This window comes from Mesoplodon densirostris, chromosome 18, assembly GCF_025265405.1.
Source record: "Mesoplodon densirostris isolate mMesDen1 chromosome 18, mMesDen1 primary haplotype, whole genome shotgun sequence".
Taxonomy (NCBI): Eukaryota; Metazoa; Chordata; class Mammalia; order Artiodactyla; family Ziphiidae; genus Mesoplodon; species Mesoplodon densirostris.
The window spans coordinates 6,517,732-6,541,973 of record NC_082678.1 but is presented as its reverse complement, the minus strand read 5'-3'; the positions used below and the strand labels follow the sequence as shown (position 1 = coordinate 6,541,973).

General features: G+C 53.2%; 1 protein-coding gene across 2 annotated transcripts; it reads left to right on the top strand.

The window, feature by feature from the left end:
• The first annotated feature begins 1,397 nt into the window (after nucleotides 1-1,397).
• On the top strand, nucleotides 1,398-23,500 carry RAB5C (RAB5C, member RAS oncogene family). Of its 2 annotated transcripts, XM_060081508.1 has the most exons (7): nucleotides 1,398-1,511; nucleotides 16,460-16,604; nucleotides 19,098-19,350; nucleotides 20,830-20,981; nucleotides 21,191-21,313; nucleotides 22,169-22,262; nucleotides 22,793-23,500. In XM_060081508.1, the coding sequence occupies exons 3-7, from the start codon at nucleotides 19,185-19,187 to the stop codon at nucleotides 22,906-22,908; spliced, it is 651 nt and encodes a 216-aa protein (XP_059937491.1). In that variant the 5' UTR covers nucleotides 1,398-1,511; nucleotides 16,460-16,604; nucleotides 19,098-19,184; the 3' UTR covers nucleotides 22,909-23,500. The 2 variants fall into 2 exon arrangements, with proteins under 2 accessions (XP_059937491.1, XP_059937490.1); XM_060081507.1 differs by lacking the exon at nucleotides 16,460-16,604.
• The last annotated feature ends 742 nt before the right edge of the window (nucleotides 23,501-24,242 follow it).

Sequence of the window (24,242 nt, the reverse complement as noted above, 5' to 3'; positions counted from 1 at the left end):
CATTACACCCACCCTCCCCCCAACCTGGTCAAAGCCACAGATTCAGACACGGTATGTGGGAAGGGCCCTGACTCAGGTCCACCTCCAGTCCTGGAAAGGTGGCCCATGGGACTCCCCACCAATCCTGCATTAACCGATCCTCTACCTGTTGCAAGCTAGGTACAGCAGGGTCTGGAGGAAGCCCTTGTCACCAGCCAAGAACCTGCTAGGAATCCTGCTCCGCCCCATCCCCTTTGCTCTCCTAAGGTCCCTCTTCTTTCTTAGCTTTCACTTCTCTGATGATCACTGCAGGGGTGGGTGTTATGGATGTTAGAAAGAGGCACCCTGGTGACCAGATGTGGGCGGCTTTGTGGCAGGTTGTCCCAGACAGGTTGCCAGGTCGATTCTCCAGCTCAGGCTCCAGAGTATGATGGGTGTTGGCTGGTGTCATAGCAACGAGGCCCACAGCTGTCTATAGGGTGAGCTTTGATTCCATACAGGTTCCGAGTAGTGTCCCTGGGGGTGGGATGCAGAAGCAGAGGAGATGCTGGTCTGTGTTGGGGGGTCGGGGGTGGGCAGAAGCAGAAGTGGTCCTAATCCATACTGAGGGGAGCAGAAAAAATAGAAATAGTCCTGATCCATAGGAAGGGCAAAGTGGGGACAAACAGAAGTGGTTCCAATCTGCATTTATGGATGTATGGGGAGCGACAAGGCAGAAGTGGTCTGGCTCAGTATTTGGCATCAGAGACAAGGGCCGGTTCTGGTTGTGGTTGGAGAGAGGCAGGGGCAGGGGCGGAGGTTGGGGTTGAGCCAAAGGTGGAGGGTCCCGGTTTACGGCTGGGCAGTAGCAAGAGCTCACCCTGTGATCCCACCCTGTAGCCTCCAGAAAGCCCTTTCTGTAGCGCTTCCATCATCTTTCTCATCTCAGAATGTCCCCAACAGTCGGGCTCCCAGAAGTGACTTGGCCCGAAAGCTTGGACAGGGGCTTCTCCGCGTTAGCGAGTGCTTAGGGCTGGTCCACGCGGCCTTACGTGCATATTCATTCACACCATGTTTTTCCTTTCCCAATTCTGCACACACAGCCTTCTGCACTCTTGCAACGCTCCGCCAAACGCCTCCCCTCGGGGTGCCTGGAATCCGTGATGACGCGGTCGGCAGGCCCGGCCTTAAAGAGTTCCCGGCCGGGCTCCGCCTAGCCGGCCGCCGGCTCCACCCTAAGCCTAAATCCCAGGCGGCCACCGGCTCCTCCCAACGCTGCGAACTACAAGTCCCGCCGCCCTTCGCGCGCGCTCTCCCGCCTCTCCCGCACCCCACGCCGGGACCGCCTGTGAGTCGGCCAAGAGTGCCTCCCATTGGCCTCTCCGCCCTGTCAGTCGCCTGGGAGTATTGAGGGGCGGGTCGGAGGCGGAGATCCGGATCCGGAGCGGCTGAAAGGCGGAAGTGGAGGCCGGAGCCTGGGACACCGCTGGGGGGAGAGGAGCGGAGCCTGTCCGAGCCCCGGCCCCAAGTAACGCCGCCGCCCCGGAGCCGCCGTGAGTGTGCCTGTCCTGGGACGCAGTGTCTCGTTCGTGTTGAAGCCTCTCCGGGGCGGCCCTCCCTCCCGCCCAACCCTGGCTTAGGGGGATACTGACCCCTCCCCCGACCCGTAGCCCCCTCTTAAGGGGCTCCCCAGGCGTCGAGCCAAAGCGGGGGAGATCTTTTCTTTCCTTCCCTTCCCTGCCCTTCGTGAGCCTTGGGAAACCCCTATGGCTCTCCTCTGGCCTGTGCCGGTCCGGTTGTGGGAGGGAGAGACCCTAAGTTCCTCTCCCTCTGCTCCCAGAATTGGAGGAATCTTTGTCAGGTGTGAAGGAGCCTGTCCCCCTTCTCTTTTAGAGGTAGCCAGGAGTGTTGTCTGTCGCCTCTCTTGTCCCCAGCCCCCCCCCCGCCCCGCCCCGTCCCGTCCCGTCCCGTCCCACAAAAACAGTTGTCGCTCCAGCCCTAGAGGAATTTTATCTCGATTTCCTGGGGCTGGGGCGGGGTGGGGTGGGGGGGGTCCTGGCTGAGACCGCTCCCACAACTCCTTAACTTCCTCTCTTTCCTCAAGCCAGAGAGCCACCCAGGATCTCAGCAGAGTTTAAAGTCTGGGTCACTCTTTAGGAATGAGCTGTCTTCTCCGTGCCTTGCCCCCTGAGCCCCCAGCCCTGTCCTCTGGTTGTGTTGTGTCGTTCTCTGAGTGTATCCCTGGCTCTTCCTGCCTCTGAACAATTTAGCTGAGGTTTGCTCAATCCTAGCTACAGATCACATAGATCAGGGGGGATCTGCCCGTTCATGATCATGTCTCTCCCCTCCTCCTCCCCCCTTGCTGGCGTCTCAGCCCTGTCCTCCCAGAGCCCGTGAGTGGTTCCAGGCTGCCTCAGAGGGACTGCTCCTCTTGGGACTGCTGTCTGTTGGTCCTTAGAGAAGAGGAAAAAGACCAAAAATAAGGAGTCTGGAACTGAAGAGCCCTGGGCTATCTCTTTCCCACCCTAAACACACACGCTCACCTCCCTGATCAACAGGTCACACCACTTTTAGTCCTAGGGTCTATCTCCATTCCCTTCTGGGCTTGATCAAGTAAGTTGTAGATTGCAGAGGATTAACTTGATATCACAGTGGCACCTCTGGGTCCTTAAGGTGCTAATTTTTGTAGCCCAGGGAATTCCCACACATGCCACAAAGTGCTGATCCCCCCGACCTTTTCCGAGAGACAGCCCGTACTGACATCTGATCCTCGTCCCTTGCTTGGGACTTAGGTGTGTGAAATGGCGCTGTCTCAGACCAAGCTGGGAGGTTCTTTGTTATGTGGCCAAAGTACAGGCCAGAGACTGCACCTTAATGAGAGCAGCCTGACTCTGAGGCCATGACTGACCCTTGCTATCCACAGTGGAGGAAGGGAGGGAAGCCCATGCAATCTTTGGGAATTTCTGTAGCTCTTCAGTGTTCTGGACCATCTTTACTGCCCTTGGATGCTACTTATAAGTGTTCAAGTTGTTTCGTCTTGAGAGCTTTTTGACCTCTTCTGGACAATCACCAGTGTCTGACTCCTACAAACATTTGAGCTAGGCCTGGGATGCACGCCTTTCATTTTTTATGGAACAACAAAAAAAAGTTTCTTGTTAGAGTCAGCAGTAGAATCACAAGCTCTCTCTCTGTGGACTTCTTTGGAGAGTTTTTGGAGACTTCTGTGGCCAACCTAGTTTCTCTAATCTGGTCAGTCTGTGCCCCTACTCACCGGCCACTGGTCTCTGACCAAACTTACCTCCTCAGTAGTGGGCTGTAGTTTCTGGAACTCTTTGGGAGTCCCAGGATGAGGCTGGCCAGCCTTCCGAGGGGACCTTCTTGGTCTGGACTTGATCTCCCAGCTCTGATTCTAAAGCAAGCTTTTGAAGGAGAAGCTCTCCCTTTCAGAGAGACAGGAAGGCGCCAGTGCCCTGAGTGGTTAGGTGGCCACTTCAGGCATCCACAGATGATAGAGTCCAAGCAGAGATCTGACACTGCTTGGCAGAGAGGGAGGGCTGTGTGTGGGACAGAAGCCCCTCCCCCCTGATGCCCGTCCTCTCCCGCTTGCCTCTTACAACCAGTGGGTCGTCTTCTGCCTTTATACTATAGAAGGGTGGTAACAACTAATTTTTATAAATCAGCCTAAAGTTGCCCAGTTCTTTTCCCACGTGTTCCTCACATGTGTTCCTGGGAGATTGTGGGAATTGTATCTCCACTTTCGAGATGCTGCTGAAGGAATTTAAGTAGTTTGTCTTAGATCACACAGTTAGAAAATGGTAGAGCTGGGTCTTGGGATTCGATGTGCCTCATCTTCCCTAATAGCGGGTCCTCCTTTGGTCTGTCTGTGGAAGGAATGGACATGCGGGTGAGCAAGCAGTGGCCCAGGTGCAGGTCCTTTAGCATCCTCATCAGTGGCACTCTGCTTCTGGTATTCTTCCCCAGTCCTACCCCACCCTCCTGTCTTCTTTCTCCTCTGCGTCTGGGGACCATGGCAGTTATGAGTCCCAAGTCAGTACTCTTCAGGGCCTGAGAGTTTGCTCACATCTGCATGCCATTAATTTCTTGGGAAACTGAAAGCCAAGATGGCTAGAAAATGAAAGTAAAAGTGAGTGGACTCAGGGGTCCCTCTGGGCAGGGTGAAGGGCACCGAGAACTGGGGGAGCTGGCCTCTGCTTAGCCCCCGCGATTCCCCTCTGGCGCCGCCTCCTGCTTCTCGTGGGAAGAGTGTGGCTGTCTACCAGGTGCTCCTTTCACTAGAATTTACATGGAAACACAGAGTAAGGTCAGAAATTTAAATTCAGCCCCACCAACCAAGTACTTCCTAGAAAGACCCTTCTTCTTCTAACCCTTGCCTGGTAAACAGAGAGGCGGTGTGGTGGGGTGGAAGGCACGAGAGCCTTAGAGTCAACCGGGCCTGAGTTGACATCTGGACTCCCTCATTTACCAGTTGCGTGGCCATGCGCTTGTTACTTGACCTCTCTGAGCCTCTCTTTCTTCCAGTGAAATGGAGATACAAAATATCTTGCTGAATCAGAAACAAAGGGTAAAGCTAGTCCATTCCCTGGCACAGGATAGATAATCACAAGGTCCGTGGAGTTTTGAAGGTACATCATAATTCATCCCTAGGATTCTGATTCAACATTCCTACCAGTTTTCACTGTGATGCTCAGTGCTTTGATGGATGCTCGGTGCCATACTGTCTTGTTCCATAGATGGTAAACAGAATTGTTGTGGGTTCTATTCCCATTTTACTGAAGAGAACGCTAAGACCATGACTGTGCTCCTCCCACTGGGGTTCTTAGACCCAGTGGACACTCAGAGCCACAGATCTTTGCATCTTCTAGGCACTTCAGTCTTACTCAGTTTTCAACATTTTTATACCAAAACAATCCTGGATCTATTATAGATTGGAATGCAAAGTTTGCATGTATTTAAGCTAAAACAGGAAACTTGAGGACCATATTTTGATTGCAGCAGGCTGCTTTGGGTTCGATTCCCAGATTCCTGGAAGTTTGCATTTTCTCTCCCCCAACTTGAGTCGGGCTACTTTTGTTGGGGCCCTTTGAGAAACACCGATTCAGGTAGAATTTGTAAACTAGGATGTCCCCCAACCCAGGTAATAGTGCTTTCAAGAGCCTTGGCAGGGGAGAATTGGAATATTTCTTAAGGAGTTCTCTGCATTAATAGCTTGGTTCTATAAAAGATTAGTTTTCAGAGTAAACATCCCCGTCTCTTGTATGTAGGAACAATAATCCAAATAAAAGCTAAACTTTTTGAGTTTTGCTTCCGATGTGCCAGGCACTCTCCTTTGATCCTTGCGACAGCCCCAGGAGGAAGGTACTGCGTTCAGTCCCCAGGTTATGGTGGGGACGCCACAGTGAGTGGCAGAGCAGGGGGAGGAAGCCTGTGCTCGGATCCCTCCTCCCCCTGTCTCTGGGCTAACTGTGTGCCCTTTCCTTTGCACGGAAGGCCCTTCTCCACCTCCTGCCTGGGAGCAGCATCTCCCAGCTTTTCTCTCAAAGCGCAGTTGGAACATCACTTCCTCTGTGAAGCCTCCCCTCCCTTGAAGGAGGCTGAGGGCTTTTCTCCTCCCTGTGCTTTCCTCTCATTGCTTCTTGTCTGCCTCCTTGTCTAGTGTGTGAGCCCTGTGGGGGCACCGATCGTGTCCTGTTCTAGCTCTGTGTCCAGTCCCACCGTGACACCCAGCATAGTAGGCTGTGGTTGTCCAAGGAAAGGGCAGACAGTCAAACCTCCCCCCTCTTTTTTGTGGTACACGGACCTCTCACTGTTGTGGCCTCTCACTTTGCGGAGCACAGGCTCTGGACGCGCAGGCTCAGCGGCCATGGCTCACGGGCCCAGCCGCTCCATGGCATATGGGATCTTCCCGGACCGGGGCACGAACCCGTGTCCCCTGCATCGGCAGGCGGACTCTCAACCACTGCGCCACCAGGGAAGCCCCAAACCTCCCCTTGAAGCAAACGCCTGCCCGTTTGCTCTAACATACACAGCGCAGATGTGGTGAACCTGAGATTCACGCTCACGTCCCTCCGATCCCAAAGCCTGAGCCATTTCTTCGTCCATCCTCCGCAGAGTTGCTCATAGATAAGAGAGCGGACAGGTAAACGGGATGAACGCTACAGTACAGATGACGTAGGGGGTGGAGACAGGTCACAAACTAAATTTCCAGAGGGTAGAGCTCTCTGTCCGGCACAGTTTCATCAGGAAAGGCAGCATGGCTTTGGCCACCCACAGTCTGCTGACCACCTTCCAGCATACGTGTACCTGGTGAGTGTGCCCCCGCAGCTGTGTGTGCTGAGGCAGGACTGACCCCAGGTCAGGGCTGGGCAAGGGTCTCTGGAAGTGAACTCAGCTCTGGTCCCTGGGTGCCCCTTTGCATATCTGCACAAGCTCAGTCTTGAATAAGGGTGGGCCTAAGAAAGGGGTGCCAGCAGAAAAATTGCAAAGGTAGTAGAGTCTTCTCCCAAACCTCCACACCTGGTTTCCACTGTGGTTAACATCTTACATTATATTGTACATTTGTTGCAATTAATGAACCAGTTATGATACATTACTATTAACTAAAGTCCATACTTTATTCACATTTCCTTAGTTTTTATCTAGCGTCCTTTTTCCGTTCCAGGATCCCATCCAGGACACCACGTTACCTTTAGTTAGTCTTACCTTTAGTCACGTCTCCTTAGGCTCCTCTTGGCTGTGACAGTTTCTTAGGCTCTCCTTGATGTCGATGACCTTGAGAGTTCTGAGGAATATTGGTCAGATATTTGATAGCGTGTTTCTCAATTGGGATTTGTCTAATGTTTTTCTCATGGTTACACTGGGGCTATGGGTTTGCGGGAGGAAGACCTCAGAGGTAAAGTGCCGTTCTCACCACATCATATCAAGGGTGTGTACGATCAATATGACTTAGCGCTGTCAGCGTCAGCTTTGGTCTCCCAGCTGAGGCGATCTTTTTTTTTTTTTTGACCGCGCTGGGTCTTCATTGCGGTGCGTGGGCTTCTCAGTGCGGTGGCTTCTCTTGTTACGGAGCACGGGCTCTAGGCGCATGGGCTTCAGTAGTTGTGGCACGCGTGCTTAGTTGCCCCGCGGTGTGTGGGATCTTCCCGGACCAGGGCTCGAACCCGTGTCCCCAGCATTGGCAGATGGATTCTTAACCACTGGACCACCAGGGGAGTCCTGAGGCAATGTTTGTCAGGCTTCTCCGCTGTCTCCCCTCCCCCTTTTTGTGCTGTCCTCCTTGGAAGGCAGTCCCTCTGTGTAGCCCACACTTGAGGGGTGGGGCGTTATGCTCCTGTCCTCCAGGGCAGGGTGTCTACATGAATTACTTGGAGTTCTTGTACACAAAAGATTTGTCTGTCCTCCCCCGTTTATTTATTCACTTATTTATATCACTATGAACTCGTGGGCATTTATTTTACACTTTGGTTTATAATCCAGTACTGCTTCACCTTATTGTTCAGTTTGTTCCAGCTTCGGTCATCGGGAGCTTTTTCAGCTCCCTTTGACGTACCCCCATCATCTTGGGGTTTTTTCGTTTCTTTTTTTTTTTTTTTTTCCCGCAGTACGCGGGCCTCTCACCGTTGCGGCCTCTCCCGTTGCGGAGCACAGGCTCCGGACGCGCAGGCTCAGCGGCCATGGCTCACGGGCCAAGCCGCTCCGCGGCACGTGGGATCTTCCCACACCGGGACACGAACCCACATCCCCTGCATCGGCAGGCGGACTCTCAACCACTGCGCCACCAGGGAAGCCCTCGTTCTCATTTTTGATAGCACTTCCTTACTTTTTGGCACTACAAGATGCTCCAGGCTTACCTTGTGTATTTCCTGCCCTGGTCCTAGAATCAGCTGGCTCTCCAAGGCCACTCCCTTTTTAGCAAATGCTTCCTCTCAGTTATGTTGATATGGAGTTTTGTGGTTGGAGTTACGTTATTTCTCCTCTTGATGGTTAGTTGTAGTCACCGAAGCCTCCAGAGGTAGGTGAGGTGGAGCTGCGCCTGGGAAATCCACCCCTGGACACTCCTGGGAGCTGACCCCAACAGCAGGCAGTTGCTTCTCCATACTTCTCCTACCCCTGCCTAATGCTTTTTGACTGATCGAAAATGGTCGGATTTGGTATTTACTCTGGAGTTTACTATCCAGTTGGGAAGGTGAGGTACATAATCGTTCAGTAGTTCAGGTGCTAAGTTCTCCAGCTAAACCTTCCAGGTCTGGGAGGCGAGTCCATGTGGTCTGGGCCAGCGTTCTTTTGCTGCCATTCAAAAATGGACCTCCCCTTTGGGAGGGTTCATGCAGGGTTTGTGGCTCCAGGCAGGCTCAGGGCAGGCTGTCACTTTGAGCTGTGATCCTGAATCATTGAATAGCTTAAATCCTTCCGTTGTACTGTCATCCTTATGAAGACGTGTAACTTGAGCCCTGCTGGAAACACTAACTTGGGATCTTAACAGGAGTTGGTTTACAAGCCTCTTGCCTTCTATTCATAGCTCCGTGTGTGTCCCCTTCAGGTGGCTCTGTCAGAAGCATCCCAGGCGTGGGGGAGGGCGTGGGAGGCCTCCCTAACCCTGGCTGCTCTCCTAGTCATCAGATTGCTCTCCGAGCCGCTCCAAAGGCTGTGGTGATTAATGACACCAATTTCCAAACCTCTAGCGTTTGCAGCCTGGTTTTTTAAAAGGAACTCTGGTGCCTTTGTCAGCTGTCCTAGTCCTGTCCCCTCCCCCTCTCCACCACTGAACTCCTTCTTCCCTTTCCTGAAAGAGGCTTTGAAATGGAAGGAACAGCATTTGGGCTTTAAGATGTTTTGTGCTGAAGGGCTTTTTTTTTTTTTTAGAGTTCATGATTTGCCTGGTTAGGGGTTTTAACTCATTGTTGATTTTTTTGGTTGGTGGTGATTGTCCCCACCCTCCATTCTTGTGGCTTTGGAAGCCAGTCTCCAGAGAATACAAGGTTATGGTTGTTGACAGGACATAGGACATCAGCTGTGAGCTGCTCCTTTTTCTAGGGCACTGGTGAAAGTTGTTGTCTTAGTCTGTTCAGGCTGCTATACAAAATTACAACAGACTGGGTGGCTTATAAACAAGGAAATTTATTTCTCACAGTTCTGGAGGCTGGAAGTCCAAGATCAGGGGGCCAGCATGGTTGGGTTCTGGTGGAAGCCCTCTTCCGGGTTGCAGATTGCCGACTTCTTGCTGTGTCCTCCCATGATGAAAGGGGCAAGGGCGCTCTGGGATTCTCTTTTAAAAGGGCACTAATTCCATTCATGAGGGCTCTGCCCTCATGGCCTCACCTCCCAAAGGCCCCAGCTCCAAATACCATCACAGTGGGGATTAGGATTTCAACATAGGCATTTGGGAGAGGGACAAAAATATTCAGACTAGAGCTGTTGTCCTTCTCAGCATTCTCTCCAAACGAGGGGCACTGAGGAATGGGGTTCAGGGAAACTGGAAGCAAAAGCAATACGTGAATAAACAGTGTTTGAATGTTTACTCGAGGAATCCACGTCATAGGGACTTCCCCACCGCGAACATTTATTTATCGAAAGCTTGCTCTGAGCCAGGCCCTTTGCTGCGAGTCTTCGGTGCATCCTTTACCCAGCAGCCCTGGGAGGTGGGTGGTGCTGATCTCTCTATTTTACACGGGAGGAGATGGGTTTAGTGACGCAACACAGAGTCACCCTAGGAAGTGGTGGCTCCAGGACTTGAACTGAAGTTTGACTCCAGCACTCGTGCTCTTCACCCCTGTGTAGAAGGAACCTAAGAGGTCCTGTCTGGGGTGGCGAGGTGTCTTCTCCACTGGGCTATGGCTCTGTTAGGGGATCCAAACTGTCTGGCAGATGGATATGTATTGAAGCCTTCAGCTGCCCCGTTCACTTGCCAGACCTCACCGGGCTGTACCTACATCGCAGGCTCGCGGTTCACCACATTTATGAACACCCACTGTGTGTCAGGTTTGATGTTATGTGCTGTTAAAGGGAAACCCATAGTCTGCCTTTGCGAATTTTGTAGCATGGTCATTTCATCTGCAACATGCCCTTAGCTTCTCTCACTTTCTCACTCCCAGCCCTCAAGCCCCCAAGCTCTCCAACCTCTTGCCACCCGCAACAGTCATGAAAATTTGGGGCTATGAAGTAGAAGTGTGATTCATTCATTGAAATGATGAATGAATGTTGAGACCCACCTGTTGAGACCCATTCATTGCTTGATTTCTTCACTTCACCCTTCTACATTTGGTTCGACAAAAATTTAAGAAAGAAAAAATCAGCCTAAAATATTGTTCATTGGCACCAGGGCTCCTGAGAGCAGCCATCATCCCTCAGATCCCACAGCAGGAACTTTGACCTTGTTTCTTGTTAGTTGGGCAGCCTCTGACCATAGTGTGTGTGGTGTCTGAGCAGGAGGAATTTGGCTTTGCTAGATCTGATACCTGATTCTCTTTTCCCCTGCTTGCCTCTGAAGCATGACCTCTGCCCTCTGCTCTCTGTTTAGGAGCTGAGGGCAAAACAAAGAGGGTGGTAACTTAAACTGGCTTTCTTTTTTTTTGTAAAGACAGGAAGGGTTTGTGAGAGGTGTCAGTTGTTGGTATGAGTAGCTCGATAACGCAGGTGTTGCTGATGATCCTGACTTGCAGCAGAGGTTCTTGGAGTCTTTCTGGGCCTGGGGCAGCAGCTGTCCAGGCTGGTACTCCTGGCCCCTGCAGAGACCTTCCCAAGACAGAGGGATCAATGGGCCCTGTATTGTTGAGATCCTAGTTAGCACCGTGTGAGGAAATAGTAACTGCATGAGCATAAACAGCTCAGACACAGAGTAATAGTGAGGCTTGTGCGTCAGCTGGTCTCCTACAGCTGTCCTGACTGGCTTCCACATGACCTGTGCTCCGTCCTGGGGCCACGGCAGGTATAGCTTGTGGCCGGGGAAAAAGCTGAGCCTTGTCCAGCTCTCTTTGTGTTGCAGCAGCTGGGGCGGTGGGGGGAGGTGAGCCACCACACAGCCTTGGTCCCATTCCCCCCGCACCCCGGACCCCGGACCCTGTAGCCGGATGCGTGTGTGGGTTTGTGCCACCGAAAGTGCCAGACTTCACATTGGGCTTTTGCTTGAGGCTTCTTAGAGGGCTGCCCTCCATGGGGCCGGAGAGTCTGCCACAGCCTCGCTGGCTGAGGTGTGCTGAGCCGGAGTCCAGGCCCTCTTAGGAGTAGCACGCGTAGGGCCGAGAGCCCCCCGGTGCCTCTTCGAATCCGTAGGCAGCACGAGCCTTGCCTGGTGCAGCTGTAGGCAGACCGCTGTCTGGCTGGCTTTCCCCATGACCCCACCACCCAAGCGCCTGGCTCCTCTGTGGCCAGCGGGGCCGGTGAATGAGAACCCTAGAGCCGCCCCTGAATCCCGGGGCCCTTCCACAGATGGTACGGGCAGCCACACCGGCCAGGCTGTGCCAGCAGATCCCTGTAGATAAGCCGCTGCCCCCCCCCCCCCAGCAGCCTTCCTCCCCGTGGGCGCAGGAAGAGAGGGACCGGAGGTTTTCATCCTGGGCCTGGAAGTTAGCGCTGACTCTGCTTCTCCTCCTGTCCAGGGAGCCCGTCTATGGTTGAGAGCTGAGAAAGCAGCTTGGAGATCAGAGAAGGATTTCTTGGTGCTCTTGCTGGGGCAGGGCCGCGGGAGGCTGGGGGTCTGTCCTCAAGAGTGGCTTCCACGCAACTCGGCCTGGCATCTATGCTGAGCGACACAGCCGGTCTTCCCAACAAGGGAGAGGGCTGCAGGAGCAGCTGTGCTCTGGCCTGGCTGCTCCTGGCACAGTTCCAGGTTCAGCCCAGACACCGGGCAAGGACCACTCGGTCGTGTGTATCCAGGGTTTAAGCCTCTCGGTGCCCCTGCACACTGGCCCCTTTGGCAGGTGTTGGTGGAGTTCGTGGACTCCGTGCTCACAGGCGTCACTGTGGTGCAGGAGTCTAGGTACTCAGCCCCAGTAGAGTCTTACTGTTGAAAGGGGAGTGAAGTGAAACTGCTCCCAGTTAAGGGAGTTGGGCGGGCTGGGCAGATTTAAGGGCCTGCCCCAGCGGTAGGGGCGCCCTCTCACTCTCAGTCCCCCTCTGGGATGATCTCCCTCCCTTCCCCCTGGAGAGGGAGTTGTCTTGCTGTGGCTCTGTAAAGGCTGCATACCCTTCCTCTCCTGCTGCCGTCTCCCCTAAGCCCCCTACTTACTGGTGGGAAGAGGCTACAGCCCTGGCCTGATACAGCCTGTCAGCATTCTCCCCGAATCTCAACCTGCACTGTTAAGCTTCTGGCTTCCAGGGCCCAGCTTCTTGTGTGACACGCTCCAGGTGAGACACAGGCTCTCTGTGTGGCAATTCCATAGTCCTGGTCACACAGGGAAGACACCCCTCTCTTTGATTCCACCCCTAAACCCCTTTTCCCTCTGCAGATACGCTCTGGATTGGTTGGGGAGTGCGGAGCATCACACCATCGTAACCTCTTTCTCCCTGCTGAAAAGACTTAAGCGTCAGCTTCTCTTTTTACTATCATGAAGCTTTAAACAACTTTAAAATTCTTTAGCTCACAGTTAAATACAAACAATAAATATATTCTTAATATGTATGCAGCAGGCACATTTGTTTATGCTGAATCCTGCTATCTTGCCCCTTATTTGTTTGGGTATCTTTGTTCTCTTTTGGACCTCTTCTAATTCAGACATCATCTTTTTCATAGTCTTTTTTTTTTTTTTAATTTATTTATGACTGCGTTGGGTCTTCGTTGCTGCGCATGGGCTTTCTCTAGTTGCAGCGAGTGGGGGCTACTCATTGCGGTGGCTTCTCTTGTTGCGGAGCATGGGCTCTAGGCGCGCGGGCTTCAGTAGTTGCTGCACACGGGCTCAGTAGTCGTGGCTCGCGGGCTCTAGAGCGCAGGCTTCAGTAGTTGTGGCGCACTGGCTTAGTTGCTCCGCGGCATGTAGGATCTTCCCGGACCGGGGCTCGAACCTGTGTCTCCTGCATTGGCAGGCGGATTCTTGACCACTGCGCCACCAGGGAAGCCCCTTTTTCATTGTCTTTACTCTGAATTTTTTTATACTAAGACAGAAAATATTTTATATACAGGGGAGCTAGATTGGTATCATATTTCTAAGCTTTAATTTTTCATTGCTGTATGCGAAATTCTATACCAGCAGGATTTTTAACGTTTTTATTGACATGTAACTTACATACAGTGAAGCTTACAAATCTTTTTTTTTTTAATAAGTAAATGTATTTATTTATTTTTGGCTGCATTGGGTCTTTGTTGCTGCGCACAGGCTTTCTCTAGTTGTGGTGAGCAGGGGCTACTCTTCCTTGCGGTGCGCGGGCTTCTCACTGCAGTGGCTTCTCTTGTGTAGCACGGGCTCTAGGCGCGCACAGGCTTCAATAGTTGTGGCTCGCAGGCTCTAGAGTGCAGCCTCAGTAGTTGTGGCTCACGGGCTTAGTTGCCCCGCGGCATGTGGGATCTTCCCGGAACGGGGCTCGAACCCGTGTCCCCTGCATTGGCAGGCGGATTCTTAACCACTGTGCCATCAGGGAAGTCCCGAAGCTTACACATCTTAAGTGCATTTTTACATTTGTAGACGTCCATGTATCTACTTCCCAAATCAAGATAGTAGAACTTTTCCATCCAGCAGCGTGTTTTTTAAATTTGATACAAACTCCTTTTCCCATAGTTAAAAGCCATATTTTATTAAAGCATAGACAGAAGGTGATGGCCCCATTATTCTTAGTGGATGTGATGACGTTATTAATCTTGGGTTTTCTATCTCTGATGGTGGAGCCTTGCTGGAGTTACGAGTCCTGGGCTTGGGCTCTGCCACCACCTGGCTGTGACCCTGGGCAGGTCACCTTGCCTCACCTCCATCTCCTTCTCTGTAATTATGAAGAGGAGTTCTGAGCTTTGACAACCAGTGAGTCAAAGCTGCTTAGTCAGGCTCTTAGTAGTATAACAACCCTGCCGTTCGTTAGGACCTCATCTTCAGGAGAGTACTGTACCATGCACACCATGTGTTGTTTCATTTAACAACTCTGTGTGATTGGTATTAAGTAATACCATTCTATAGATAAGGGACTGAAGCTGATAGCGGTCACTCATCTGCCTTGGCCAAGGTCACTCAGCTAATAAACGGTGGAGCCAGGCTTTAACCAAACCCAGTTCAGCCTCCCAAGTCCTGACTGCTAGTTGTGCTAGGAAGGAGTGTGGGGACCTCATGGGGCTCTTGGCTTGTGTTGCTTCAGATTCTTCTTTCCTCTGTCTCTGCAACCAGCTCGAGGCCTGCGTAGTCCTGCTGTGAGTCTGCCCTGTGGTCCTGGGTGCCAGTAGTGGTGGTCTTCCCCTTTGAGGATGAGCTGTGTTCTTGAGTCTATGGGTAAATCATCTCCCCTGCTGTTCTGAGCGTTTTAATGTCTTCCACCTTAGCTTTTGGACCTAATTACCTCTCCCGTATCCCCTGATTTTTTCATTTATTCTCTTTAAGCTAACAGGTTGCTTCTGATGTCCTCTTGCCCAACTCTCAGGGTGTTAAATATTCAGGAATGCTTTTATCCAGAGTAAAGTGTAGCTGAAGAGTCACCGGCCAGAACCGCCTCCAGGGGCCCTGGTTGGGCTTGCTGGGTTCTCGGCACCACGCCCTCCCCACTCCTCTCCCTGTCCTGGTCCCAGGGGGCCCCAGGCTAACCTTGAGTGAGCAAATCTAGAGCAGACCAGCCTCTGGCCAAAACAAAATCTGGTTGGTTTCCTTAATCTGCTCACTATCCAAGCTGTGCCGGGACTCAGCTAGAGGAAGTCTCCGAAGCAAACAGGAAGCACACAGGAAGCACGAGAGACACCCACCAGCTGGAAATGCTCACTCTTTACCAGAAGGACAAAGAGTATGAAGTGGGTGACTTCATGGATTAGAGAAGAGAAAGGTGAACATTTCGAGTGGAGGCTGGGGGGAGGGGCGACATTCCAGCAGCATCTCGCATTGTTGAGAAGGCTTCAGGTGTGGAATAAAGCCAGGAACCAGTCTCCACCGCCAGCCTGATCCACCTGTACTGTCCACGGCACCCATCCGGGGGACGCCTTTCTGTTTCTCACATTCCTCCCTCCTTCCTGTGTCAACTGCAGCTCTTGGGCTTAAATCAGCCTCCTAGAATCACTTGGGGATTATTTTGTTTTATTATTTTATTTTTTTGGCCGCGCCGCACGGCTTGTGGGATCTTAGTTCGCTGACCAGGGATTGGACCAGGGCCCTCAGCAGTGAAAGCTCCCAGTCCTAACCACTGGGCCACCAGGGAATTCCTGGGGAACTTGTTTTAAACACATTGATTTCTGGACTGCACCTCTAGAGATTCTAGATTCAGTTGGTCAGGCTTATTTTCTAAACGCCCCGGGTGATTCTGATGAAGAAAAGTTTGAGACCCTCTGACCCACAGTGTCCAGAGCAAGGAGGAGCAGCGTCCCGCTCTTCTTCCATCTTTCTCTCGCCGCTTGGGCCCAGGATGGGCTGGGCGTGTGCCCATTATGCCTGTTCACGGGCCAGAGTGTTTAGGAGCTCCGATCCCTTCTGCCCTTTCGTGTGCCCCGTGGGGAAAGGTGTAGGATGCCCCCATCCTCGAATTCTCTCCCGTTTCCCATGACGCTTGTTCTCGTGGCCGCTGAAGAAACCAGGTTTCTGATTTGGAGCGTGGCGGAGGGGGTCACGGCAAGGAGGGGCCCTCGAGGTGCTGCTCTACCCATTTCAGCAGCTTCATGAAAATATCCGGGAGGAAATTCATCCCACTTGTGTGCTTTTCCTGGTGCTGGAGAAACTGGTTTTTTAAAAAATATATATATTTTTGGCCTATTCTGTATCTTATAAGGAACTTTGACCACAGCTTTAGCTCTTAAAGGGAATTGGATTTTGGTCTGAAAGGAGGCTTTTACTGGGGACTTCCCTGGCGGTCCAGTGGTTAAGGCTCCGTGCTCCCAATGCAGGGGGCACGGGTTCGATCCCTGGTCGGGGAACAAAGATCCCTGCAAGCCACGTGGTATGGCCAAAAAAAAAAAAAAAAATTACTAAAAACCTCGAAGACTTTTACTGTGCCATTTTGGGTTATAATTCCATCATTTGACTGCGCCCGTGGGTAATTCTAGCTGCTGGTTCAGGAGGAAAGATTCCCACAGTGGGCTTGCCTCCCCCAGACAGCAGGCAAGCTCAGTGAATTCACTTTTACCACCTGCCAGGGGCTCCGTCTCTGATTTCCCAGTCTGGGGAGGGGAGAACCTAGGGCTTCCTGGGGCTCTGAGTGTGGCCTTTGCCTGTCTGAGGCACCTCCGTGTCTCCATGTGCCCATCATGGCACAATCAACTTCCTCTGTGCTTTATTGATTGGGAAGGTTCAAGACCTCTGCTCGTGTGATCACTAAGTGGGTCCAGGAAAACCACGAGGCAACAGGCCATAAAACAATGCCGTGTGTACCTGCTCAGGTATCTGTGGAGAGCAGGACCAGCATCCAGGCAGAGCATGTCACCAGGCAGTTTGCGCCAGGCGGAGCACCTGACAGCGCTTAAGAAATACAGACACAGGCCCTTCTCCAAACCTTCATCGGACCTCCGGGGGCTGGCTGCACAGGTGATTTTGTTGTGCAGACAGGGTTGAGAACCGCTGCATGAAAGTTATTTGTCTCTTCTGGCTTGTTTAAAAAATCAGATGCTGTCTGGGCAGGTTTGGAAACCCCACTGGTTTGATAGGGACGAGACTTAGATGTTACCTCTGTTTTTCTTGACTTGTAGATGCTGGTTACCTCCTACCCCAGTGGCCCTCAGCCCCAGCTGCTTTGGTTTTCCTGGAATCAGAGCCTTCACCTCTGTTCCCCTCACCCCACTCATTCATACCTCCTTCTCCAGTGCCCCAGCCACGCTCTGTTGCCCGGCCAAGATTATGTGTCACGTGGATTCGTGGTAATCACCAACCTGTAATTCCATCGTGGCTTCCCATCATCGCTGTTGCCTGGCCTGGCCCTGGGCACCTCCTCCCACTGGTGGCAGGAATACACAGGGACCACAGGATCACTGTGACTGTCAGCCAGAGCCAGTCCTCGCTGGGCCAGCAAAGCTGCTGCTACAAAAAGAGTCTCTCATCCACCCAGCAGCCCGAAACCAAACACAGAGGGTGGGCGTTGCCTCCACCGTTCTTCCTACAGCCGGGAGGATGGCTGGCGTCCAGGCTCCGTCACCATGTGCTGGGTGGCCTTGAGCGGGGCATTTAACACCTGAGCGCAGGCTGTTCATCTGAAAAATGGGAGATGGTTTTAAAGCTTAAAGGAGATAATGGTTGTGCAGGTGTTCAGTAAATGTTAGCTGTCTCTGAAAATCATCTCATTTGGTGAGCGCTCTTTGAATTCCCTGTTTGTCCAGAACATAGAGAGGAAGGCAGCAAAGAAGCCAGAAGCACAGACCTCACCTCAAGGGCCATAGTGTAGAATCTTGCCAACATCATTGACTGGGGTGAAAAGAGAAAGCATCTTAAACTAAAATATTTCAAAACTGGCATTTCTTGTCACTAATTGAGATTCCACCCCCCCCCGTGCTTCCTTCCTTGTACTCTTGGGGAATAGGTGGCCCCCGCTTCAAGCCTCTTTTCCTTTAGTGCCGTCCAGAAAGGAAACTGTTGTTCCTGGTTAGTGAATCACTCTTCCTGAAGCTCACTTTTTAAATGAGTTGCTGGGAGAACTTGGACGTGGAGAAACGATTTGAGGTTGCACAAAGCAAGCCCTCTGTGCCTGCTTCTCGCATGAGCCCAGACCATTGCTTCCCACAGACGTTCCCCTCTTCATTCGCACCCCGTCCTCTGACTGTCAGGGAACGCGCTCCCCGCGCTCAGGGGCAGGTCAGGGTTGTCTTGCTCCGAAGACCCTTCCTGCATAGACTCTATTCTGCGCAGGGCATTCTCATCCAAACCCTTTCTTCTCAGCTTAGGTTCAAATGCCGCACAGCGTGTTTAGGACACAGTACCTACTCACAGTGCTCGTTTGTCAAACATTCTGTGTACGTTCTGATACCTTTTCGTATCAGTCTTCTAGAGGCTTCTGGAGATAGCCTCCTCATCCTTCTTTGCAGTTCCAAAACTTAAAAAAAAGAACTGGCACTTCCGAGGGTACCACTGACTGAGTGACTAAGATGTCAGCGCAGGAACACCAGCTGCCGGGTGTGCAGGTCTTGGTCTCGCTACCCGTGTGTGTCTCTGCCCTCCCACACCTCCCCCTCGTCCTCCCTCAGCCCTGCCTCTGCCAGTGGAGAATGGAACTGAGGTCTCTATTTAAAAGGGAAATTTGGCCGCTGTTCTGACTGCCAGCAGAGCTCGCTGGCTGTGGTGTGTGTTTGGTTTTGTGTGTGTTTGGTTTTTTAATGTGTGTGAGACTTCTGGCCCATCAAAAATGAGAGAGCTGCGGGGACGAGGCTCAGGATGAGCGAGTGAAATAAGGCTTTGATTCCGGCCTCACACTGAGACCGGAGACGGCAGGACAAAACAGCTCTTTTGATAACGACTTGCACCTGGCCAGGCCCTGGTCCCTGAGTGCCCACGAGGTTGGCCGAGCACCTTGTCTGAGGAGCTTTCCACCGGGACTCCCCGTTCCCTGGTTGGCCTCACCACCCACTCTGGCTTTGCACAGAGGCAGGCTGTGATCTGAGCTACCAGACCGCAGGTCAACTGTTCGTTGAGCTAGATCCTAGTGTCTCCTGAGCCATTTTTTGGTACCCTGTGTTGCCTGTTGACTTAACTGTCACCAGGCTGGCATATGCCCATTCCTCTCCTGTGGGTGTTTATTTGTATGTGAGTGTACATATCTGGGGATGGGAAGTCAGTGTGTTTGCACAGAACTGTGATCCTAGAGTTGGGGGACCACTTTTCGCTTTACTGTCGGATGGCTGTAGGGCCAGGAGATGTGTGGTACAGCCTAGTTAGGGCTCATGTCCTAACTTGCGGAGAAGCCGGACAGGGGGTTAGGGAGAGGGGAGGCAGTCAGCCAGGTCATCAGAGCGGGGCAGTGACCTGTGGTTTAGAGAGGGCTCCCTGGGTGGCAGTCTTTGGCCTAACCCAGCACTTCCGATTTCTCCCTTGCAGTTGGAGGCCCCTCCCCACTAAGTGCCTCTTTGCACAGCACTGGCCCCCACCCCCACGCTCACCGGCACCACTGCAGCGGGACGGGCCATGGCGGGTCGGGGAGGTGCAGCACGACCCAACGGACCAGCTGCTGGGAACAAGATCTGTCAGTTTAAGCTGGTCCTGCTGGGGGAGTCCGCAGTGGGCAAATCCAGCCTCGTCCTCCGCTTTGTCAAGGGTCAATTCCACGAGTACCAGGAGAGCACAATTGGAGGTGAGTGGGCCCGAGGGAGGGGGGGTGGCCTCAGGGAAGTGGAAGAAATGCCTTGGCGCGAGGAGAAGGGAAGCTGACTGCCCAGGGGTAAGCATGCCTGGGGTAAGCATGCCTGGGGCAGCGGCACCTCGCCTCATCTGGGCCCTGGAATCAAACCCAGCAGCTGGCCTCCATGTCAGAGTCCCAACAAGCATCTAGTAGGAATTAGCTGAGTCGAAAACTGCCTTCCTCTCCTGGTTCCGTCTCTTGATTTCTTTGTGTGGCCCCGGGTACACCCTTCCACTGGCCTGGGGAGGGAGGGGCTGCGTCTGCCTCTCTGAGGGCTCTTCTTACCGCTACCAGGCAGTGCATCTACCCCGGCCTCCCCCACGTTCCAGAAGGGGGAAATGGCCTCGTGAGTGGGCTGGTGTTTCTGAAGCTGACCTTTACCCCTTTCTTGAGCTCAGAGCCCGTCATTGATTTCCCAGTGGTCAGCATTGAGCACGTGAGGGTCTGGACTCAGCCTCCTGCCTCAGTGGCCAGTACACAGCCCGAGGGGCTGGGGCCGACCTTGGGCTTGAGTCATCCTTTTTCTGCCCTCTTGGTTGGCAGGAGGTTTCCAGGCAGCTGGAAACAACAGAGGCCGTGTCAGCAGTCTTCTGCTGCCTCCTCAGCACGAGCCAGGAGCTGGAGAGGGGAAGTGGGCCGGTGCCCCAGGCCCCTCAGGGCGGAGCGGGGAGGGCCGACCAGGAGAGCGGGCTTCCTGCACAGAGCCGCTGGGATCCTCGGCTGGACTCCCACCTGCCAGCCCCCGCTGCGAGGCTCCTTTGAAGCACGTGCACAAATGCCGTGTGCTCCCCTGCCTCCTCAGGTCAGAGATGGGGTCACTGTGTTCCCTGAAGGTCGAGCCCATCAGGAATAAAGTCGAGGGCAAAGCCGAGGGTGGCGGCTAGCCAGCGTGCCTGGAGGTGGCAGGGGTAGCGGGAAGCCGGCCACCCAGCCCCCGCCTGGCATTAGCACGGCGTGTACTTCAGTCTCCCCCAGCGTGGCTGAGTGTGTGTGAGAGTGTCCTCAGGACACCGAAGGCCGGCCGTGCCCCTGGGTTGGAGCAGACGGAGGGGCTAGGACTGTTCTCTGAGGGGAGGGAGGGGAGGAGGAGCGTGGGCTCACCCTTTTGTGCTTGGAGCCAGGCTTCTCCTAGACTTTCCCTGTCCTGCCCCTGGCCGTTGTCCTTCAGGGAGGGCTCCTGCAATGGCTGAGGTACAAGCAGGCTTCCCTTCTCCTCCCACTCTTGCCTGGCTGGGCCTGTAAAGCCTGTGCAGCCCCCAGCCCCCTCGACTCACAGAAGTGCCCGCTCCACCTGCCTTGCTCGGCTTCTCTGGCCGCTGGGTTGGGGGTTTTCGGGCTTCTAAGTGCCAGAGCCCGGGTGGCACAGTGCAGATACGTGAGGGTGTCTCCTCGGCCCCTCTGCGCCTGGTAACACTGCCCTCCCTCTTCCAGCGGCCTTCCTCACACAGACCGTCTGCTTGGACGACACAACAGTCAAGTTTGAGATCTGGGACACAGCTGGACAGGAGCGGTATCACAGCCTGGCCCCCATGTACTATCGGGGGGCCCAGGCTGCCATCGTGGTCTACGACATCACCAACACAGTAAAGATTTTCCCTTGCTTCTCGACCCTTTGTTCCTGAATGGGGCGGGGGTGGGCACATTTCCTCTGGTGTTCGGGGGTGTCTCGCCAGAATCTTCAGGGTGATGACATCTTAGACACCTCGGCTCCGCCAGCGCCAGCTTCTCCAGTGAACAGCCCTGGGCAGGATGCCTGCTCCGTCCTGTTGACGCTCTGGCCCTGTCTCCCCAGGATACGTTTGCACGGGCCAAGAACTGGGTGAAGGAGTTGCAGAGGCAGGCCAGCCCCAACATCGTCATCGCGCTCGCGGGCAACAAGGCCGACCTGGCCAGCAAGAGAGCCGTGGAGTTCCAGGTGGGGGACGGACCAGGCCCCGGGGGAGGACGAGCCAGCTCCGCTCGGCTTCCCCAGGCTGTCCGGGCTTTGTGAAGGGCCGCGTTGGGCTACAGCAGGGGAGCTTCTGTTTGCTGTCCCCTCGCGGCTCGAGCGTGGGCCTAAAGGGGATGCCGTCCACCACTCCGCCTTCTCTGTCAGTGGTGGTGGGGTGTGTGTGCATACGGGTAGCAGAAGCTTCAGCTAATTTTCTCTATGAACTGGCTTTTTAACGAAACGGTGAAAAAGACAGACTTTTCCAGGTAATATGTGCAATAGGAGATTTTAAACAGTACAAGAAGGTATACAGCATGAAATTTGGGTCTCTGACCCTAGAAACTCAATCTCCCTTCCCCCAAGTTCCTCGCAGTTTCTTGTCTTTCTGGAAACATGCACAAGCATATGAATCCCTTTCTTTTCATACCATATACTTAACTTTTTTACCACTCCCCACCCGATGGACTTCTAGGTCGTGTGTAATTGCAAAAGACTGGAAACAGTGCAGTAGTCGACATCACATACTTTTGTCCAAATGTGCACGTGTATTTGTAGGATAGCTTTCTAGAAATATCTCCTAGCCTAGTGATTTTGAAGAGCAAGAAGGCAGAATGGGCCTATGGAGACCTGAGTCAAACTTCTGCCGACGTGTGTGAGCTGAGAGGTGCTGTATGTGGAGTGGGGAACTCAGAGCAGGGGAGCCTTAGGCCTGAAAACCCCTGTGTTGTCTCTGTTGTGTGGAAGACACTGTGATCAGGGAAGATTTTTATCCTGGGCCTCAGCCCCTGCCAACTGTCAGTGTTTCCCTCCCACCCACTTTCTCACCTCCATCCAAATCAGGAAGCACAAGCCTATGCAGAGGACAACAGTTTGCTGTTCATGGAGACATCAGCAAAGACTGCGATGAACGTGAATGAAATTTTCATGGCAATAGGTAAGTTGCCTTGGCTCTCCTCCCGCAACCAGGGTGTGTTACTTGCCTGCTGTTCTGTAGTAGGTCTGTGGGGTCCCTTCACCAACAGATCTTTTACCATTTTTGATACTTTGATAAAATTGTTTTCTTTGTCATCTGACTCTCAGATATAGATAGCTCACTCCAGAAGTTTCTAAAGCCTGGGCCAAAGTCTCACCACTTCACTTCCTGACCCTGCAGCGTACCACCCACCTAAAGCTGCACATCACCAGCCCCCTACCCACTTAGGATTTTGGGGGGCTCATTTGGCTCTAGAGTCATCCTGTGTGGGTTTGAATCCTCGCTCTATCACTTGCTAACTCTGTGGTCCTGGGCAAGTTATTTAACCCCTCTTTGCCTCAGTTTCCTGAAAGACCCAAAATATACTTGGCACATAGAACACACATCCATCAGGATGTTGGTTATCGCTGATTGGGTGGTACCCAAGTGGACTTGGGAGAGTACTAGGGTTCCCCCACAGACACCCGTCTTCCCCCTCGTCTCCCAAACAGCTAAGAAGCTTCCCAAGAACGAGCCCCAGAATACAGCTTGTGCTCCGGGCCGGAACCGAGGAGTGGACCTCCAGGAGAATAACCCTGCCAGCCGGAGCCAGTGCTGCAGCAACTGAGCCCCCCTTACCTGCCCACTGCCCCCACCTCCTCCGCCTCAACGACCCGACTGGAATCCACTCTAACCAATCGCACTTACCGACTCGGGCCACCACTGGGGGGCAGGGGGAGGGGCCCACCATGGTTTCTCCATATCATTTTGATCATAGGCCGGAGTGAGTTATTCCACCTGCACCTTTCTGTACAAATACTAATTCAATTTTAAGTCTTAAGTCACTTTTTTAATATATATGATCTGCTCTTCCCACTTCTGCCCTTTCTACTGCTCTCCCACTCCTCCTTTGCCGGTAGTAGCCACGTGCCCCTGTTCCCCCCACCCTGGTGTACGGGGAGGCGGGGGTTGGAGCAGTTACCCTTCTTTCCCTCTTGCTGATTAGCGGGCTCAGCAAGAGCATCCATATCCTTAACTGTGTTTGGAGTGTGCTTCGTTCTGGGTGACGGGGCAGGTCCTAGGGGCCAGGGAAGGGGGAGACAGCTCTTCCCTCAGCTGGCTGTCATCAGGCTGCAGCGTCCCCTCCCCACCCCCTGACTCACAGCTGGGAGAGAACCCACAGCATTACCACAGCATTATTGTGACAGCCACGAACCCATTACCCACAGCCCCCTTCCCCCTCGTCCTTGGTCACCGTGACCTCTGGCTCTGAGCCCTGTTCTGACCAAATCACAATGATGAGTATTTGGGGGTGGGTGGGTAAGGGGGGGGTAGTGGGAGGGGATGGAACCAACTTTTTCTGTATTTTGTATTGTATGTTTTCTTCAACATGTAACCAATCAGTATCTTGTCAATATAGTCAGCCGATCGATCGACCTCCCGCTTGTCTTCCTTGTCTTTCTCTGGCAGAGTTTATCGGACCGTAGCCTCTCTAGCTTACTTGAAGTTAATTTAAAATGAACCTCTAAATCTTGTTAAACAAAAGCTTTCTCCCCCCCCCGCCCCCAAAGTGAGGGGATGTTGGTGGTCATGGTAACCAAGAGAAAGAGGCCAGCTGTTACCAGCTCTAACTGGGTGGAGTGGGGTGAGAGTGAGCTGGGGCTGAATATCACCGAGGTTGAAGTTGAGGGCCTTGCATTTGCCCGGAGGAGCCTCCCCAGCTCCTCCAGATTATATTGGGGTATGTGCAGTCTGTATTTGAAAGTAGTTGGTCTCTGAACACCAGAAACAACCTCTTTGGGGTTTTTTGATTAGTCTGTACTAGGCTCGTGAGAGATGGGGTCCTCTCACCCTCTTCTCTGAAGAGGAAGGAACACCGACGACCCCTGGAACCTTGGACCGGTCATAAGGCCAAGACAGCAGCCCCACACTGGGTCCAAGCCACCTGCTCCCTAGTCTCTG

Excerpts from the sequence above, each read along its gene's own strand:
- RAB5C (XM_060081507.1), top strand. The coding sequence starts at position 19,185 with ATGGCGGGTCGGGGAGGTGCAGCACGACCCAACGGACCAGCTGCTGGG. Across the intron at positions 19,351-20,829 it reads CCAGGAGAGCACAATTGGAG|CGGCCTTCCTCACACAGACC; the intron begins GTGAGTGGGCCC and ends TCCCTCTTCCAG. Across the intron at positions 21,314-22,168 it reads AGAGAGCCGTGGAGTTCCAG|GAAGCACAAGCCTATGCAGA; the intron begins GTGGGGGACGGA and ends CATCCAAATCAG.